A 21,070-nucleotide genomic window follows, 5' to 3' on the forward strand; every position below is an offset into this window, starting at 1 on the left:
TAGGTCCTGGAATGTACAATGTGCCACATGATGAGAGACAGAGTAGGCTTAGACATTTACAGGTGAGGTGATTGCCTCTCAATGATCATAATTATGGTAATGTGTGCCAGGAGTGTGAGAGGGGATGTTTCCACTCTCTCAGGTGTCTAAAGCTTTGGCCGCAGACTCAAAGTATTGAATACATCAATTGGGATTGAGCAGAGGAAGAACCTCTTCACTGGGAGGTGGACTTTGGATCTCTCATCCCAGAGAACAAAGAAGGATCAGTCACTCAGTTCAGTCAAGGTTTACAGGTTTTGCTTATTAAAGATGTGTTAAGGTGAAGATAATATTCAAAGAGCACTCAGTGTCCTCCCTTCTACTGATTGGACCAAACATATTATGAGTTAAAATCCTTCCACCCCAATCTACACCATAATATGGTTGAGAATCAAGAGATAACAATTCACAAATTACTTACATTTGAAGAATCTTCCAGTGAAGTGTCTTCTGACTTGCTTTCCACCTGTATAAAAGCATTAACATTTTGGAAATAAGACGATGGATTTGGTAAGATACAAGCATTTATAGATTCCCTCCAAATGATAGAGTAGAATAGTGAATTATAAATTAAAGATTGTTAATCCTACATTCATTCCTGAGTATTGATTCAATGAGGTAGTGTTGGACGGAGGAATTTTAATTTAAAGTCTCACTCCACAAGGCCTCAATATCCAATAAAATGCCTGGGAAAGTGGCTGTGCATAGTCAATTAATATTCCTACAACAAGTAACAGGCGTGAATTGCCATCTGCTTAAGTGAAGCTCTGGTTTCACTCCAGGAAAGATTTGTATTCCGTGACTGCTATTGGTGTCAGCCTGGGAGACACTGCTCCTTTAATTTTATCTTGTTGAGGCTAATTTCATCTTCAGTGGAAACCAGGCCCTTACACACTGAAATTAAATATCAGAATGCCCTCCCTCCACATCAGACTGTGACAACACGCTTTCTCACTCACTATTCTGAATGGAGTCGCTAACACTTCATTGCTAACAATTGTTCAACAAGAGAAATCATCTGACAAAATACTAGTTAATACTCACACTTGAGGTTTTCTCTAGTGATGTCTCATTTGATTTGCTTTGAGCCTGTGTGAAGAAATTTACATTTTGATCTTAATAACTGGACACCAGAGAAATGTTTTTTAAAATGATCTTGTGTTAGAATTCCCACTGCCCAGAATTGTATAACTGTGCAGTTACCTCAATACTGGTTTCATTGGACTCTGTTGAGTCACTCTCACTGTCAATGGTCTTCAGACCTTCACACTCCACATCAACGTCAGCCACTTTATCAGCAAAATATTCCACACGGCTTTTGCAAAACCCTTTCTCCTGTGAAATAATGCAGGGAAATTATTGACGAATGCAAACTCAACTATGGATCAAAGTGATTAAAATATAACCCAATTTACAGGGTTTTGTTTAATTTAACTTAGCATGTATGGGCAATTCTATGAAATAATCTACAATTATAGCTCTTTCAATGATGTTACTCATTACACACAAAGATTCTAATAGTTAACAATGTAATTCTAGACTCACAGCAATGTTCCTGGAGAGGAAGGTGCAACTGGGATCATAAAATTCCTGCCCAGAATTCTTGGAGCAGACAGTTTCTTTCACTGCGAATGTTAAATCCACGTTGTATGACAGTTTACCCGTGCGATAGGTCTGAAAGGAAAATAGTTTATTGATGTATCATTATATCTGCTTTTTTTTAAAAACAAATATCTGATGAAGCTTAAATCTACACAGGTCTTTTCTTCAGCAGATGATTACATTGGCGGTGCCAGTATAATCACCCATAATGAGCACGAGACTTAATTAGTTCAAAGGTAAAATTCCAACCTTACTTCCAAATCATTTGTCTAGTGTCAGTATCAAGACTTAAGTACAGATATGGGATTTAAGTTCTTGATCTGATATTCATTGAAAACGGTGTAATATAAGATAGAGCTCATATTTAGTAATTAAATATCCCTGCAACCCTTTAACTGATTCTCACCCTCACGTGCCCACCTGTTTCCTTTTGATTATTTTTGCCATGAACATACTCTGGGGTTAATTTATAGTAGCCAATTAACTTGCACTCAGACACGTAGCATGTGAAACAATTAGACCGGGACCCACTTACAGTTGTTACACCTCTCCTGGTGATCGCACACAGGTTGGTGATCTCGGTGATTTCATTCAGTTTTGCAACTGAGGCTCTCAGAGCATCCTTGGTGCTTGGCACTCCTGCAGAGAGAGAAGGAAAGTTGTACAAGACAATCAAACAAGCGTCGGTGAAGTATTTTTACATATTAGTGAATTGTCGCTGACTAAAGCTCATTACCAGTAACTCATTGTTTTCTGAGGCCCTTCCCCTTCCCAGTACCTACCTGAGCAGTGGAGGATCTGCATGGCAGCGATGGTGAGGAGGAAGGATTTCATTCTGCCTTGTGTAGGATCAGCTAGCTGGGTTCTCAGAGTAAAGTTGCTGCTTCTCTCTCTCGATCTGCCTTCACCTCGCTGCCTTCGGTCTTTATACCCTGCACCTCCACCACATTCAAACACTGACTCATGTTTGCTCAGCGTGTTGGTCGTGGTCACCAGAACCAGATGAAATGTGGGCTGTGATTACCGGCAGAGCTTCCTCCAAGTATCGTCATCGTGTTTAGATTTGGTGGGAAAAGTATGAAATCAGCATTTATGCCTCAGAATATGAAATAGCATGAAACTACGGAAAGGAAAGCACACCAATGCCTCCATAGGTTCATAAGATATATGAGAAGAATCAGGTCATTTGGTGTATCATGTCTACTCCCCCTTTCAATCATGGCTGATTTATCTTTCCCTCTCAACCCAATTCTCCAGCCTCCTCCCCGTAACATCTGACTACTTTACTAATCAAGAAATTGCCAATCTCCTTAAAAATATCCATTGACTTTGCCTCTACAGCTATCTGTGGCAATGAATTCCACAGATACACCTTACTTTGACTAAAGAAATTCCTCCTGATCTAAAGCTATGCTTTCTAAAACTATATCCTCTGTCCTAGACTGCCTCACAAGTTGAAACATCCTCTCCACATATGCTCTATCCAGGTCTTTCACTATTCAGTAAGTTTCAATGAGGTCTCCCATCATGCTTCTAAACTCCAGTGAGTACAGGCACTGTGCTGTCATACACGCATGAAATATTAAGCCAATCATTCCTGGGATCATTCTCGTAAACCTCCTCTGGACCCTATCCAATGCCAGCACATCCTTTTTTATACTTCTTCAAAAGAGTTAGGAAATTCAACACATTTCAAATAACACTTAGTAATGTCTATATATGCACTGTGGAATGCTTTGTATCAGGATGGATCAAAGCGTGGTTTGTCGACTGCTCTGCGCAGAACCGCAAGAAAGCTTGGAGAGTAATGAACGAAGCCCAATATGTCAATAAACTCGCCTTCATCCCCCATTGCCCCATTACCTAAACTTCTTTCTGGCTGGGGAAAGCAGCCAACATAATCAAGAACCAACTCACGTTCCGGTCATTCCTTCTTCCCCCATCTTCCATAGAGCAGTCAATGCTACAAACAATTACCATCAGATTCAATTAAAACTTTTTCCCAATTGTTATCAAACTCTTGAACTGACCTCTCATATGCTACTCATGTACTCTTGTATTGTATGATTTGCCTGGATGGACAGTCAAGATTCAAGAGGGCTTAATCGTCGTATGTACCTACTACAAAACAATAACATTCTTATTGCAACAGCATAACTGGCCTTGACACTGTCAACGAACCACATGGTAATGCATCCAGATACAATGCTTTCTATGTTGCATATGTAGAAATTAAGCATTATTTGAAAAATATCAAAAGTCCTGGCTCTTCTGAGGAAGTAGACTCCTCAAAGGACACTGGCTCATGTTTGCTCAACTTGTTGAATGTGGGCACCAGAACCAGATGAAAGGTGGGCTGTGGTTATGGGCAGAGCTTCCTCCAAGTATTGTCATCATGTTTACATTTGGTGGGAATAGTATGAAATCAGGTTTTATGCCTCAGAATATGAATTGGTAAGTTCACAGAGGAGAAGAAACAACCAACTCTGATTTGTACAAAACCCCTTTGCAAATATATACATTTTGGGATAATTTATTTGCAGTGCACTGCCGATGACCCAGGAATCTCCTGGAATTTCCAGAATACTGCTGCAGGAAACATCAGCCATGTCAGAAAACCAAAGGAACTGGTCACTGACTTCAGAAAATGAAGAAGAGTTGTTGGCTTGTGTGAATTGCTCCTGGTGTGTAGGATGCGAAACTGGATTAACATAGAACTAGGGGAGGCAAAGTTGCCTAGTTGGCCATATTGCCAACTGGCCCATTATACACTGAAGGAGTACATGCTGAAAGTTGCATTGAAGCTGAGTACAGCCGATGTGAATGCTCGGTGAGTTGTGTTATGCAATGGAGAGGGTGGGATGGAGTGCAGTGTAGGGTCTTTTACTGCTGGTGAATGAATGCACTCTACTATTCTTCTTGCCACGGTAATAAACTCCAGATTCTAAACATGCCCTTCTAAAATATACTTGAACTTGGCAATTAGTTTATTATTTACTATTTTGCTTCATGGCTTTTAATTCTGGCCCTGTCAGCAAAGAGAAATAATTTCACTTTGTTCGCAGAGCCATGACCCAGGGATGACATTGTCGCAGAGGGTAGAGCTGCTGTCTCAATTTCCAGTGACTGTGTTTAATTCTGACCCTGGGTGCTGTCTGTGTGGAGTTTGTATGTTCTACCTGTGTCCATGTGAGCTTCCTTCAGATCTCTAGTTTCCTTATACATTTCAAGAATGTGCAAATGTGGATCACTGGTAGAATGTGAAATCTGCCAAATTCCTCTTTAAAAATATCCATTGATTGTATCAACATATATCTGTGGCAATGAATTCCACATAGTCACCTTACTCTTAGTAAAGAAATTCCTTCTTCTTTCTAAACCTAAGGTCTCTGATCCTAGAATCTCCCACAAGTAGAAACATCCTCTCCACAATCACACAATACCTGGCCTTTCACTATTCGGTAAGTTTCAATGAGATCGCACATCATGCTTCTAAACCCCAGCGAGTTCAGGCTCAGTGCCGTCAAACGCTCATCATATGTTAACCTAATCATTCCTGGGATCATTCTTATTAACCTCCTCTGGACCCTCTTCAATGCCAGTACATCCTTCCCCAGATACTTCCTCAGAGGAGTTAGGGGAACTCTAATATGGTTCAACATATTTCAAATAAACCTTAGTAAAGGCTACATATGCACCGTAGAAATCATTGTATCTGGATGGACCAAAGCGTGGTTTGTCGACAGCTCTGTGCAGGACCACAAGAAAGCTCAGAGAGTCATGAACACGGCCCAATATGTCAAGTAAACTCACCTTCATCCCCCATTGCCCCAGGGACTCTATCTAAACTTCTTACTGGCTGGGGAAAGCAGCCAACATAATCAAGAACCAACTCGCATCCCGATCATTCCCTCTTCTCCGTCTTCCATCTAAAAGTCAATTCAAAAGCTTGAATGCACGTACCATCAGATTCAAGGATAACTTCTTCCCAATTGTTATCAGGCTCCTGAACAGACCTGTCCTATGCTAGACATGAACTCACGATCCTCCAATGTATGGTAGAAAAAGTGCTGGAGAAACTCAGCGTGTGCAGCAGCATCTATGGAGTGAAGGAAATAGGCAGCGTTTCGGGCCGAAACCCTTCTTCAGACTGATGTAGGGTGGGGTGGGGGCGGGGAGAATAAAGGAGAAAGGAAGAGGAGGAGCCCGAGGGTTGAGGGAGAGCTGAGAAGGGGAGGAAACAGTAAGGACTACCGGAAATTGGAGGTCAATGTTTATGCCGCTAGGATGCAAACTGCCCAAGTGGAATATGAGGTGCTGCTCCTCCAATTTCCGGTGGTGCTCACTCTGGCCATGGAGGAGACCCAGGACAGAAAGGTTGGATTTGGAATGGGAGGGGGAGTTGAAGTGCTGAGCCACTGGGAGATCAGGTTGGTTAATACGGACCGAGCGGAGGTGTTCGGCGAAACGATTGCCAAGCCTACGCTTGGTCTCGCCGATGTAGATCAGCTGACATCTAGAACAGCGGATGCAATAGATGAGGTTGGAGGTGAACGTCTGTTGCACCTGGAACGACAGCTTGGGTCCTTGAATGGAGTCGAGGGGGGAGGTAAAGCGACAAGTGTAGCACCTCTTGCAAGGGAAAGTGCCCAGGGAGGGGGTGGTGCGGGAGGGAAGGGAAGAATTGACCAGGAAGTTACGGAGGGTGCGGTCTTTGCGGAAAGCAGACAGGGCGGGGGATGGGAAGATGTGGCGAGTGGTGGGGTCACGTTGGAGGTGGAGTAAATGATGGAGGACTATTTGTTGTATGTGACGGCTAGTGGGATGAAAGGTGAGGACTAGGGGGATGTTACGAGTGAGGAGGATGGGGAGACGAGTGGGGCATGGAGAGAGAGAGCAGTGTTACGGGCTACTGAAGAGACCCTGGTGAGAGCCTCATCTATAGTAGGGGAGAGGAACCCCCATTCCCAGAAGAATGAGGACATTTACAATGCCCTGGTGTGGAACACCTCATCCTGGGAGCAGATGCGGCGTAGACGGATGAATTGGGAGTTGGGGATAGAGTCCTTACAGGAAGCAGGGTGGGAAGAAGTGTAGTCTAGATAGCCATGGGAGTCAGTGGGTTTATAGTGGATGTCGGTCAGAAGTCTATCACCTGCGATGGAGATAGTGAGGTCAAGAAATGGTAGGGATGTGTCGGAAATGGTCCAGGTGTATTTGAGAGCCGGATGGAAGTTAGTGGTGGAGCGGATGAAGTTAGTGAGTTGTGTGTGAGTGCAGGAGGCAGCACCAAAGCAATCATCGATGTAGCGGAGGTAGAGGTCGGGGATGGGGCCCTGGTATGCCTCGAACAAGGAATGTTCGACGTACCCTACAAAGTGACAGGCATAGCTGGGGCCCATGCGTGTGCCCATAGCTACGCCTTGTATTTGGAGGAAATGGGATGTCAAACGAGAAGTTATTGATGGTAAGGACCAACCGCTAGGCGGAGGAGAGTATCAGTGGACGAGTATTGGTTGGTTCTCCGGTCGATGAAGAACCGGAGGGCTTTGAGACCATCCTGGTGGGGGATGAAGGTGTAGAGTGACTGGACATCCATGGTGAAGATGAGGGGATGGGGGCCTAGAGAATGGAATGCCCAGAGACGACGGAGAGTGTCTGAGGTGTCTTGAACATAGGTAGGGAGGGATTTAACCGGGGGGATAGGATGGAGTCAAGGTATCTTATGGTGCTAGTTTTTCTTTAACCCACACTTTCACTGTAGCTGTCACGCTTTTTTGTGAACCGTTTATTTTCTCTTTTGCATTTCCTCTTTTGTTTAGTTTTTTAGTTTTAGAGATACAGTGCGGATAAAGTCCATTGGCCCACCAAGTCCGCGCCAACCAACGATCCCCACACACTAACACTATCCTTCACACATTAGGGACAATTTAGAATTACAACAAGCCTATTAACCTACAAGCCTCTACATCTTTGGAGTGTGAGTGGAAACTGGTGGTCCCAGAGAAAACCCACACAAGTCACGGGTCACAAGTACCCATAGTTAGAATCGAATCTGAGTCTCTGGCTCTGTAAAGCAGCAACTTTACCACTGCGCCACCATGCCATCCTATCTACTCATGTACTCTTGCACTCATGTATGGTATGATTTGCCTGGATAGTCAGTCAAGAGTCAAGAGGGCTTAATTGTCATATACACCAACAACAGAACAATGAATTTCTTATTGCAACAACATAGCCGACTTGACACTGTCGACAAACCACATGGTGATGCATTCTTATGCGATGTTTTCTACAGTGCATATGTAAAAATTACTAAGCATTAATTGACAATTATTGAATGTCCTGACTCTACTGAGAAAGTGGACTCCTCAAAGGACACTGGTTCATGTTTGTTCAACTTGTTGATTGTGGGCACCAGATGAAAGATGGCTGTAATTATGGGCAGAGCTTCCTCCAAGTATCATCATGTTTACATTTGGTGGGAATAGTATGAAATCATGTTTTATCCCTCAGAATATGAAATATTAATTTCGCAGAGGTAAAGAAATAATCAACTCTAATTTGTGTAAATCTGCCTTGAGCTAAATTACATTTTGGGATAATTTCTTTGCAGTGCATTGCCAACACTCTAGAAATAATGTGAGGGGGGTGTAGGGCCATTCTACTGCTGGCCATTGAGTGAATGTACTCCACTATTATTCTTGCCCAAGTATTAATTTCCAGATTCTAAGCATGCCCTCCTAAAATACTCTTGAATCAATAATCAGCTTGTTATTTACTGTTTTATTTCATGGTCTTTAATTCTGGCCCTGCCTGTAAAGAGAAGCTGTGTTCACCTTGTCAAAGCCATGACCCAGGGATGGCACAGCAGCACAGTGGTAGAGCTGCTGTCTCAAATTTCCAGTGACTGGGTTCAATCCTGATCTTGAGTGCTGCCTGTGTGGAGTTTGCATGTTCTACCTATGACCGTGTGAGTTTCCTTTGGGTCTCCTTGGACATTTCAAATCTGTGCGGAGCGGTCTCTGTAAATTGCTCCCTGTATGTGGATGGTTGGTAGATTGTATGGAAAATATAATGGGTTCATGTAAGAATGAAGCATGTGTGGGCCTTTGCCTATGCAGTATCTCTCTATAACTCCATGAGATGAGGGGCGGAGGGCCGCGTGGCCTGCAGGGAGAAGCCATCGAGCCGTCCCCTGCTCCAGAGGAGTAGAGTATCGGATATGAGTACCGTTCAATACTTGTGGCACACTGGTGCAGTGGGAGCTCTGGTTTCCTCCCACACTCCAAACACATACCAGTTTGTAGGTTAATTGGCTCCAGTAAAAATTGTAAATTGTAAATTGTCCCCAGTGTCTGGGATAGTGCTAGTGTGTGGGGTGAATGTTGGTCGGCGCCAACTCAGTGGGCCAAAGTGTTTCTAAACTCTAACTATAGAGCGTGGAAACTAACTATTCCACACTCTGTCTGAAGTCTAAAGGTGGATGGAGGTGCTGGAGATGGCAATCACATGAGCGAGTACTGGTAAGAGCTCTATTGTAGTTGAGAAAATGGTGCCCAAACCTGGTGACTCTTGCACATTTATATGGGCTAGATTTATGCTCTTTATATTAATCAAGTATTGAATTACTTTACTGAAGTTTATGCAAAAAAATAATAATTTCACTATACATGCGATAATATAGAACCATTAACCATTGACCAAGCATGATCGCTGCAAGATTTATATGGCTACATGTTCAACATAATTTCTCTGCTTTTGGATCATGTTCCCGTGGAAATGAGTCCCATTGTCTTGAACTCTGCTTCTTCTCCCTCCCCCACTACAATTCCTACGCAATCCACACATGAGGACCTGTTTATATCACTTAGACTCATTTTCAGATATTACTTGGTTTTCTTATTCCTCAGAGCATTTTTCTACAGTTCCCTATGATTTTCATTCAGGTGGATTATAAAGTAGGACCTGAACACCGCTGCCCTTTGGACTTGAAATGTCATGACTTTGTGAGTGCTGTGAATATATTGCTGACTCTGTAAGAAGTTCCTATCACCGGATGCCAATCATACTGTTGACATTCAATGCCAATCATAACTTGCATCTTCAACAGAAATTATCGGAATTGGATAAGTAACAGTTTCTGATGAAATCGATGGAACAGCAATGCATGTTCACGAAGGGGTCGGCCGGTTCAGCGCCAACATGCATCGCTGGGGCTGCTTTCATCAGCAACCTGCATGTGTGGAGCAGACCCGCAAACAGCGCAGCACGTCATTTTTGACTGCACTGTCCTCCGCCACCCTGGTGAAGGGGTAGACATCATGGCCCTCGACAACGGCACATTGAACTGGCTACAGCATCTGGAGGGGGTTACGTAACCTCAGCTGCCTCAAACGCAAGAAGAAGAAGAACTTCCGTAGATTAGTGACATGCAAATCAACTTCTGGAAGCAAATCCATGAATATTTCTTAATAATTTTATTTAGATCCACAAGGTATTACATAATGATATACAGAAAAGAACAGAACATTTACAAACAGTAGAATCTCCTAGTTACAATGATATGTACAATCAGGAGCTCCAGGCCCCTGTCCTTGCATATGAGCTAGTACAGTACAGGTGACAGTGTCTTGTTTATTCTGAATGAGGTCGTCTTGTGTTCACACGGAGTTCAGGTTCTCAGGAGTTTCATTCGTGGTTAGTGTCTCCCTCTTGAGTCCTCATTCTCTTCCTGAAATGGATAAAATCATGAGTCATTTTATGTTGAACTGAGCTCACACTAACTTCAATCTTTTATCATTGGTTTTAATGATGGTAACGACATGACACCAAGCATCAGTTTACACTTACGTTTGAAGACTCCTCCACTGATACCTCTGTTGACTTGCTTTTTACCTATTTGACAAGAGATACATTTACAATATTTTAGAATCATGCCCATACACAAAGTTTTAATAATTTCAGTTTGTAAATGTGCAACTTGAATCACTTTAAATCTCGGAATACATGGAAGTCACTGGGAATTGCACAGTAAACAGTTCACATTTTGCAGTAAAGTATTGATATGCTGGAGCTCTGAGATCAATTATTACATAATAGTGGTGAGTTACTCCATCAGTTGGTCACGGCTGTGCTGACCTCCTCCTGTGCCCCACTCGCCCATTCCCAGAACAGGTTACACTGTTAAATGGCGACTATGTCTGGGATGCTCCCCTAATGAAGCCACCGGTAACATTAGTGCACACAACAGGATTGTCCTCAGGAGAGGTGCACTCCCTTTCTTAATTCTATTTTAAAATTAAGCAAAAAAACAAAATCTACACTCAGTGATAATGCCGGGCATGGGTGTCAGTGGACCCAACACAACAATGCAATCCCCAGTGGACCCAACACGCCCAATCTTCCCCACATGACTCAAAGATCAGAACCCCTTTATAAATGCATTGAGCTATCATAAACTAATTGTCTCTCTCTCCCCATATTTTACTATATAGTTGAACCCTAGCTATTAAATGTCTTTACACGGTCAAGATCATCTGAAAAATGTTCTATTTATACTCACGTTGTCTAGAGATTCGTTTGACGTTGATTTTCTCTGTTGATTTGGATTTGTCCTGTTTGGAAATAATGATTATATATTTAGCATGGGACACTAATTAGTAATTTTGAAAATATATGAAATGCCATCAGACTCCTGAAACAATCATCTCTTTCTCTCCCACTTCATGAAAGTACTGGCACATACTCTTGATCTTAACTCTGCACAATTCACTTCATCCGTAATTGTATATTAATTTTTTCCACTGCTACATATTGCACTACAGTCTAGAGTTTTGTTTATTGTTGTATTTATCATTATTATGTACATGTGGTTTACTCTGGAAGCTTCATGTGAGCAAGTAATTTAATTGCACCCTTGTGAATAAAATAAGTAATCTATGAATGTTGTTGAAAAATTGCCAGCATACACAGATATTAAATATTGACTTATAATGGGGTCATAGTAAAATATCAAGACATTTCAGAGTTGCAGTTCAGTGCAAGCGGAGGTTCTGTTATGAAGGCAAATTATATGTTGCCTTTGTTACAAGAGGACCTGAGAATACTACAATGACATGGAGCCTTTGTGAACATTGTGTCCAATTTTGGTCTCCTTACCCAAGGAAGGATATGCTCGATACTCTATAAAGTGTGCAGGAACGGTTCTCCAGGCTAGTTCCTGGGATGGTTGTAAGATGAGGAACTGAGTAGGCTTAAACCTTTACAAGTGAGAAGAATTAGGTTATTTCCTCACAATGAACATAATTATGAAAATGCATAGCAGGGAAGAGAGAGGGGATGTTTCCACATTCTCAGGAGTCTAAAATGTGGGATACAGCCTCAAAAATAATGGATGGGTCAATTAGGATTGAGGTGAAGAAAAACCCAAGGAGGTGGAACTTTCAAAATCTCTAACCCAGAGAGTCGTGCAGGCTCAGTCATTGAGTTTAGTCAGAACATAAATTGATAGGATTTCTGGCTGTTCATGGAATGAACGGTTACAGTGTTTATTCAGTAAAGTGGTGTTGAGATGGAAGATAATATTCAAAGACCACTCAGTATCCTCCTTTAACAGCTTGGAACAGGCATATTATGAGGTGAAATCATTCCACTTTATTCCGACAGATCAATCTAAGTTTTATACCATAATGTAGTTGAGAATCAAGAGCCAATCATTCAAAATTAAACTTACGTTTGAAGATTCTTCCAGTGAAGTTTCTTCTGACTTGCTTTCCACCTGTATGAAAACATTAACATAATTAGCACAGCATCTACCTGGTCAGTAACATGCACACATAGATTGTTCCCTCCAAATGGTAGACTGGAATATTGAATTAATTCTACATTCCCAAGTGTTGATTCAATTAGGTAGTTTTGAACTGAGGAAGCTCAACTAAAAGTTTCACTTTCTACAGCCCCCCCAACATTCAAAAGAATGCCTGGTAAAGTGGTTGTGCAGAGTCAATGGATATTCTTAAGGCAGGGTGACGGGCATCAATTGCCATCTGTTTTAATGAACTTTGGTTTCACTCCATGAAGGATTTGTGCTCATTGACTATAATTGGTATGAGCTAGGCAGACTGTTGATGCTCATCTCAAATTCAGTGGAGACCAGACGCTTCATGTACTGCATCAAATATCAGAATCCCTTCCCGACATATCAGTCTGGGACAACAAACTGTCTCATTCACTATTCTGAATGGAATCACTAACAATTCATTGCTATTGATTAAGATCAACAAGATCAATTATTGGACAAATACTAATTAATACTCACATGTGCAGATTTCTCCAACGAAGAATCTTTTGATTTGCTTCGAGTCTGTATACAAAAAATATTTACATTTAGGTCTTTAGAACAGGACACCAAAGAAATGTTTTGTGAATGATCTCATGTATTAGAAATCCCACTGCCCTAAGTTGTATAACTGTGTGGTTACCTCAATACTAGTTTCACTAGATTCTATTGAGTCACTCTCGCTGTCAATGGTCTTCAGACCTTCACACTCCACATCGACTACAGCAACTTTATCAGCAAAATATTCCACTCGGCTTTTGCAAAACCCTTTCTCCTGTGAAAATAAAGCAAAATGCAGGGAAATTATTGATGACTCCAAGCGCAACATTGAATCAAAGTGATTACGATATAACACAATTCTCAGTCTTTTTTTCTAGGTATGGTAATTTCTATAAAATAATCTGTGATTATATCCCTTTCTGTGATGTTACCCAATACACACAGGGGTTTAAATGCTTTAAAATATAACTCTGGACTTACAGCAATCTTTTTAGGGCGGAAGGTGCAACTGGAATCATCAAATTCCTGTCCAGAATTCTTGGAGCAGACGGTTTCTTTCACGGTGAATGTTAAATCCACGTTGTATGACAGTTTACCCGTGCGATAGGTCTGATGAAAAGAAAATAGTTTATTGATAAGTCTTATATCTGGTGTTATTACAATGGTCTGATAAAGCTTAGAACTACCTTACTCTTATAACTAAATAGGGTTCTTAAAAATAGCGGTCAGGGGATGTGGGGAGAAGGCAGGAACATGGTACTGATTGGGGATGATCAGCCATTATCACCTTGAATGTCGGTGCTGGCTCGAAGGGCCGAATGTCCTACTTCTGCACCTATTGTCTATTACCCAGGCCTTTTCTTCAGCAGATGATCACATTGGCTGTGCCAGCATTAACACCCATAATGAGCAAGAAACTTAATTTGCCCAAAGGTAAAATTACAACCTTTATTCCAAAACATTTGTCTAGTCCAAAATTTCCAGAGTTAAGTATAGATTTTGGATTTAAATTCTTGATCTGATATGCATTGAAAACTGCTAATATCAAGCTCATGTTTCGTAATTAATCTCTTATGTTTATATAATATCACACACCTAATCTAATTAAAGAAAATAGACACAAAAAGCTGGAGTAACACAGCAGAACAGGCAGCATCACTGGAGAGAAGGAATGAGTGTTGTCAGGGTCTCGACCCAAAACGTCATCTATTCCTTCTGTCTAGTGATTCCTGTCCCGCTGAGTTACTCCAGCTTTTTGTGTCTATCTTTGGTTTAAACCGGCATCTGCAGTTCCTTCTTACACACCTAATCTAATTAAAATGGGTGAGGCTATTCAACCCCTCGGTTCTATACTGTATCAATCCCATCTGTCCTATTCCTCCTCTCTTTGTTGCCCTGCAACCCTTCAACCTATTCTATCCCTCACATGCCTATCAGTTCCCCTGATGCTTTCTGCCATTCATTTACCCCAGGCACAGGTTAAAGGAGACAACTAACTTGCTCATCCCTACAGAGCCGAATCTGTGAAACACAATTAAACCAGGGCATACTTACATTTGTTACACCTCTCCTGGTGATCGCACACAGGTTGGTGATCTCGGTGATTTCATTCAGTTTTGCAACTGAGGCTCTCAGAGCATCCTTGCTGCTTGGCACTCCTGCAGAGAGAGAAGAAAAGTTGCAGGAATCATTCCAACAAAGAGCAGTGAATACTTTTTACACATTGGTGAATTATCACTGACTGAAGCTCATTACCAGTAACCCATTTCTTTCTGAAGCCCTCCCTCTCCCCAGTACCTACCTGAGCAGTGGAGGATCTGCACGGCAGCGATGACGAGGAGGAAGGATTTCATTCTGTCTTGTGTAGGATCAGCCGGCTGGGTTCTCAGAGTAAAGTTGCTGCTTCTCTCTCTCGATCTGCCTTCACCTCGCTGCCTTCGGTCTTTATACCCTGCACCTCCACCACATTCAAACACTGACTCATGTTTGCTCAGCATGTTGGTCGTGGGCACCGGAATCAGATGAAAGGTGGGCTCCATTTATGGACAGAGCTTCCTCCCCACGTCAGCATCATGTTTAGATTTTGTGGCAGAGGCATGATATCAGATTTTATTCCTCAGAATATAAAATAATAAATTCACCGAAGAGAAGAAACAATCAACTAACTTGTACAAATTTATTTGCAGTGCACTGCCAATGCCCCAGGAATGTACTGGAATTTCCAGAAAACTGCTGCAGGAAACATGAGCAATGTCAGCAAAACCATGGAGCTGGTCACTTGAGGTGACAAAACCATGAAGCTGGTCAGAAAATGAGATGGAGTACCCACCCCAGTCTATGTCAATGGGGCTGAAGTGGAGATGATCAAGGGGTTCAAATTCCTAGGCATTGATATCATCAACAATTTGTTCTGAGCAACCACATTGAAGCGACCGCCAGAGGACACACCAGTAAGGACCATCAACATATTTCAAATAAATACTTAATAATTCCAACATATGCACCATAGAAACCATTATATCAGGATGCATCACAACTTGACCCCAGTTCTGCCCAAGACCACAAGAAATTGCCTGGAGTTGTGGGTGTGGCCAAGTGCAACACACATTGGCTCATTGACACTTCACACTGGCTGGGAAAAACAGCAAACATAATCAAGAACCAACTCAGCAGGATCGCCGGGATCTTCCTGCTGCATAGCTCGCTAGGATCCTCCTGACATGCCACTCACCAGGATCCTGGAGTAACTAAAAAGAAGGATCTGAAGAAGGGTCCCAACCCGAAACATCATATATGCGTGTTCTTCAAAAATACTACCTGACCCACTGTTACTCCAGCATTTTAGATCTTTCATTGGTGAAACAGCAGCTTCAATTCCTTCATTCTTCCCAATTGTTATCAAACTCTGGAACAGACCTCCCATATGCTGGGGATGCATTTATACTCCTCCAATCTATCTCATTGTACAACTTGCTTTTTGTTAAACCCACGATTTCTCTGTGGCTGCAACACTATATTCTGCACTCTGTTTATTTTCTCTTTTACATTACCTCTTGTACTCACGTGTGGTATGATTTATCTGGATGCAGAGTCAAGAATCAAGAGCGCTTAATCATCATATATACCAATAAAGGACAATGACATTCTTATTGTAGCAGCATAACTAGCCTATAAATGTAATACATACAGAGAATTTATAATAAACAAAATGAAATTCAATAGATTAAAAGCCACAATTCTAGTGTGAAAAAAAACCGGTGCAATCAAAGAAAGTCCATAGACATTTACAGTTAAGGTTAGTGTTGTATATTGTTCAAGAGCCCAATGATAAGTGACAATAATAAACTAATTCCAAGTGATGGAATGTGTTTGAGGTGGCTGAGATGATTCAGGGTCAATATTTAGAAACAAAGAACTATAGATGCTGTTTATACCAAAAATAGACACAACGTGTTGGAATAACTCAACGGGTCAGGCAACATCTCTGGAGAAAATGGATGGGAGACATTTCTTCCTACTGGGGAAGGGTCTTGAATCAAAATGTCACCCATCCTTTTTCCCCAGAGATGCTGCCTGACCTGCTGAGTTATTCCAGCACCATGTGTCTATCTTTGATATAAATCAGCACCTGCATTCTTCCACTCCGCCACAGACTCTGGTGGCGCCAGAGGACAGGAGATGTACAGTTTCCCAAAACAAACTCAGTAGTTTTGAGCCAGTAATTCCAACCGCAGTTATACAGAGCTACAGAAGCAAGACCAGCGACAAAATTATTAACCATTCAGATGTATTTCTAAAGGAAATTCAGCAGAGATTTTCAAATTGCTTTTGACCAATGTTTGAGATATTTCATGGGGCAGTGTGGTCGAAGTGGTGTACATGAACTTTCAAAGAGTGCTTTGTAAAATGCCTGAAGCAAACTTATCATCAAAAGCGAAGCCATGGAATAAATGGGCAGAAAGAGTGTGGATAGAGCCTGAGAATCTGAAGGGGTGGAATTGAAAAGCTGTGTTGAGGGATAAATGTGCACAAATGGGTAACATTTTGAAAATGTGTGCACAAAATGTTGTGCACACTGCCCAGTCCATCACCGGCTGTGACCTCCAGCTCTGACCTCTCCGCCATCTAAGGGATTTACCGAAATCGCTGCCTCAATCAGAGACCCACACCACCCTGGACTCGCATTCATTTCACCCCTGCCATCGGGAAGAAGGTACAGGAGCCTGATAACACTACAACGCCAAATAAGCTCTGAACTACATAGACTATTACTGTTATTATTGCACTATTATTGGGGGGGTTTTGTGTGTGTACGTATGTGTGCGTCTGCAATGGAGATATGAAGGAAAGAATCATACAAGTACAGAGCAAATCTTCCAGACATTTCAGTTCCCTGTCTCGCTCGCTCGCTGACATCTCCATCATCAACACTTTTGTATAAGCCTGAGGAACAGGACAACATCTCCTCACACGGCCTTCCTGACTCAGCATCGAGGGCAATATTTTCAGACCCTAAGCAATTCCAACATGTTTAATCCAGATTCCCTATACCCCTCCACATTCCTCTGGTAAATTCAATCAGCATACGTCCTAATAACTCAGCTTTCATTTCTCTGACTCTCTGGAGAAATTATCTGACTATCCCTGAATTATTAGTGGGTGATGCCCCACCTAGCCCACAGCCCGTGGTCTGACCCAACCCTGCTCTCCCACATTCAGATAGAGTCAGTGAGTCTGAAAGAGTGATAGTGTGATTCACTGAAGGTGTGAAGATGGCATAATATGCCTTATGGATCCTTAGATCCTCCTGTCGAAGCTGTTATATGAGCAGGAGCCATTGAGGTGCAGGCCCTGTCCACATACCATCCTCATTTTCCACAGAAGGTTTCTTCTGCCAATAGGTCTTTATTCCTAAATGGTAGAACAGTTGAAAAAAGTTAAAATAAATTAAAATATCCAAAATATTCAAAGATATATTGATTTAGCAACATTTATAGAAGGATGTGAATATGAGAGGGATGACATTGCCAGGCAGTGGGGGCACTGAGGTCAAAACGTCCCTGTACATCAATGATGTCGGTCGCTGTCTTTCACCTGGAATTCACACATTGATGAGCATCTGTGACCAGATTGAGTTGGCATCAGGAACCAGAGTAAACTGTAAGAGTGTGGCCATGGTCTTTGGCTACTGGTCCAACTGGTTCTCTGTCTCCTTCAATGTCATGTCGGACTACATGAAGTGCTGGGGATTTGGTTGGGATGGCTGATGTGAGTAACAAAAAATAATTGGAGCTGATAACTAGGGTGAACAAATATTGAGACTTTGGAAGCAGCACTCCCTCTCGATAACTGGTTGAATCCTTCAGTTATGAGGTGCTCTGAAAGCAGCCGTACCTGTCGTAGGTGTGGCTCCTCCATCATGGTGATCACACAAGCCACATTCCTGTTCATCACTACAGTTGTACCAGGCCCTGGTGAGACCACACCTATTGTTTGCAGTTTTGGTCACCAAATTTGAGGAAGACATTCTTGCTATTGAGGGAGGGCAGCGTAGGTTCACGAGGTTAATTCCCAGGATGGAGGGACTGTCATATGGTGAATGAAGGGAGCTACAGGGCTTGTATACACTGGAATTTAGAAGGATGAGAGAGGATCTTATTGAAATATGTAAGAATATTAAGGAATTATATACGTTCAAGGCAGGAATGTTCCCGATGTTGCGGGAGTCCAGAACCGGGGGCCACAATTTAAGAATAAGGGGTAGGCGATTTTAATCGGAGATGAAGAAAATCTTTTCACCCAGAAAGTTGTGAATCTGTGGAATTCTCTGGCTCAGAAGGCAGTGGAGGCCGATTCTCTGGATGCTTTCAAGAGAGAGTTAGAGAGAGCTCTTAAAGATAGCGGAGCCAAGGGATATGGGGAGAAGGCAGGAACAGGGTACTAATTGTGGCTGATCAGCCATGATCACAGTGAATGGCAATGCTGGCTAGAAAGGGCCGAATGGCCTACTCCTGCACCTATTGTCCATTGTGATCAAAGATGGATGCTCCAACAAGACCTGATGCACGTCCATGAAACAGAAGCAAAGTGTATCCAATATCGCCCTCATCTGTTGGCCATCTCTCCTGCGTGGCTGCATCAGGCTGTGCTTAAAGCCAAAGCAAGTGGGCACCGAGCGTCACTACCTGCTGAGTTCAGTTCAGTTTAGTTTATTGTCACGTGTACTGAGGTACAGTGAGAAGCTTTTGTTCTGGTGTTGCTGAGGTTCTACCTGTCCTCGGTGTAATGAATGATGGGCCTGGCACTGCTGCTGCACAATTGCACAGTTGACTGGACACTTATGCACTACCTATCCTTCGTGGAAACGTTCTTCCAGACCAACACCTTTGACCACAAGTCCATCAGGCCATGGTCAGTACAAAACATCTTGCAGGCACTGCAGGCTTATAGCCCTGTCTCAAGGTGCAAGCTGACCCATGAGGTACCCCGATTGAAAGACTCGTGGTTGTGTTCGAGATTCCAAGTGTATGATCAAGAGTTGCCACGTGTGTGTACAAGTTTGCCGTTTACTTCTCATTTCCACGATGTGTGAAATTCCTCTTCCGAGTTACTCTTGTTTCAAATAAGTTCCCACTTCGGACCCAAACTCATTGTTTCATACGGCCTTCCTCCCGTATTAGTGGAATTGGAAAACAAGTATTAATAATTGTATTACGAAATAGGACATACGGGGTGAATTCAGTAGGTCAGGCAGCGTATGGGGAAAGAGGAATAGTTAGGGATTCGGCTCTTCTGCTTCCTCGTCAAATTGGGAAACTAAAGGTTGGAAGGAACTGCAGAGGCTGCTCCCAGTTTGCACAGAGCCTGCCTTCCCAGTAATGAGACTGGGGCTGTTCTGGAGATTATAAAAGTACAGTGAGTGACGCCATATATACGAGCGGGTTCTGATGAACTTTTTAAAATCTTTCCCCTGCACGGAGAATCCGATATTTTCTCTGTCGGGTCTCCGTTGTCGTTGGGGCCGAGCACCGTGGAGCGGCCTCCAACCGGAACGACCTGGGGCTCCAGTCGCGGAGCCTGTGGACCTACTTACCATCGCGGAGCTGGCCGAGTTCGGAGTGGGAGGAGCTGTGGTGGCGAGCTGCTGCAACCCGACCCCTGAGATCCAGAGGCTCCGGCCGCAGGTCTAGTGGACAGTAACACCAGGAGCCCGTGGGTCCCTGCTGGGAGACCGCTTTTCGGGGCTTCCGCAACGGCGACTTCTCCTGCCCGAGTTGCGGGGCTGAGGATGACCTGGAGCGGGGCCTTACATCGCTTTAAATGGCCGCGGGACTTGTTAGCGCACGCCGGGGGCTCCAACACCAAGACCCAGAGCGCGACCTTGCATCACCCGGCGCGGCTTTAATGGCCGCAGGACTTATTTACCATCGCCCGCCGAGGGCTTTGACTCTGACATCGGGAGGACAATGAGGAGTGCAGGGGAGAGATAAGACTTTGCCTTCCATCACAGTGAGGAGGAGATTCACTGTGATGGATGTTTGTGTAAATTGTGTTGTCTTGGTTCTTCTTCTTGTTTGTATAACTGCAGAAACCAAATTGCGTTTGAACTTCTGGGTTCAAATGACAGCAAATAAATTGTATTGTATTGTATTGTATTGTATATCTATTTTATTTCTTCTCAATCGTGTATCTGGTCCCCTCCCATTGGTAACATCTGTTTCTTCTGTACTAGCCAGAGGAACTGTGACTCCTTTACCGGTAAACCAATCTATCCGAGCCACCAGAGGTGGAAACAGAGCCTCAGCAACTGATGGGGCTGCAGCCTGTTCTTCCTCTATATACGCCGGGTTATAGGGAGGTTGGCGCTAACGTAATGCGGCCGCCATCATTAACAGATCAATAAAATCTACCGGGGTGCCTTCTCTACAGGGTGTCGGGGATATTTTGCTGCCACTTGCTTTGTTATTATAGGCACAGGTCCATCATTTCCCTCTTTCTGCTTAACACGTTTCTCCTCCCCTAGGGGATTTTCCCCATCCCCGCCTATTTCCTTATTATTTTCATCCATTTTAACATATTCAGCACTCC

The 21,070-nt window shown here is 43.0% G+C and overlaps 2 protein-coding genes across 5 annotated transcripts in view; both read right to left on the minus strand.

The window, feature by feature from the left end:
* Nucleotides 1-21,070, minus strand: part of LOC129698989 (secreted phosphoprotein 24-like) — a 52,786-nt gene that overhangs the window by 2,776 nt on the left and 28,940 nt on the right. The gene's annotated exons all lie outside the window — the stretch shown is intronic.
* On the minus strand, nt 1,031-15,036 carry LOC129698983 (secreted phosphoprotein 24-like). 3 transcript variants are annotated; one of them, XM_055638527.1, is made up of 9 exons: nt 14,784-15,036; nt 14,537-14,640; nt 13,463-13,591; nt 13,125-13,256; nt 12,962-13,006; nt 12,377-12,421; nt 11,207-11,258; nt 10,495-10,539; nt 10,107-10,375 (listed from the first exon to the last, which is right to left on the minus strand). In XM_055638527.1, exons 1-9 carry the CDS (start codon nt 15,019-15,021, stop codon nt 10,365-10,367), a joined length of 801 nt encoding a protein of 266 aa, XP_055494502.1. In that variant the 5' UTR covers nt 15,022-15,036; the 3' UTR covers nt 10,107-10,364. The 3 variants fall into 3 exon arrangements, with proteins under 3 accessions (XP_055494504.1, XP_055494502.1, XP_055494503.1); XM_055638528.1 differs by lacking the exon at nt 11,207-11,258; XM_055638529.1 differs by lacking the exons at nt 10,107-10,375; nt 10,495-10,539; nt 11,207-11,258; ... (3 more) ...; nt 13,463-13,591; nt 14,537-14,640 and adding exons at nt 1,031-1,128; nt 1,243-1,374; nt 1,585-1,713; nt 2,177-2,280.

Source organism: Leucoraja erinacea, chromosome 7 (assembly GCF_028641065.1).
Source record: "Leucoraja erinacea ecotype New England chromosome 7, Leri_hhj_1, whole genome shotgun sequence".
NCBI classification, from domain to species: Eukaryota; Metazoa; Chordata; class Chondrichthyes; order Rajiformes; family Rajidae; genus Leucoraja; species Leucoraja erinaceus.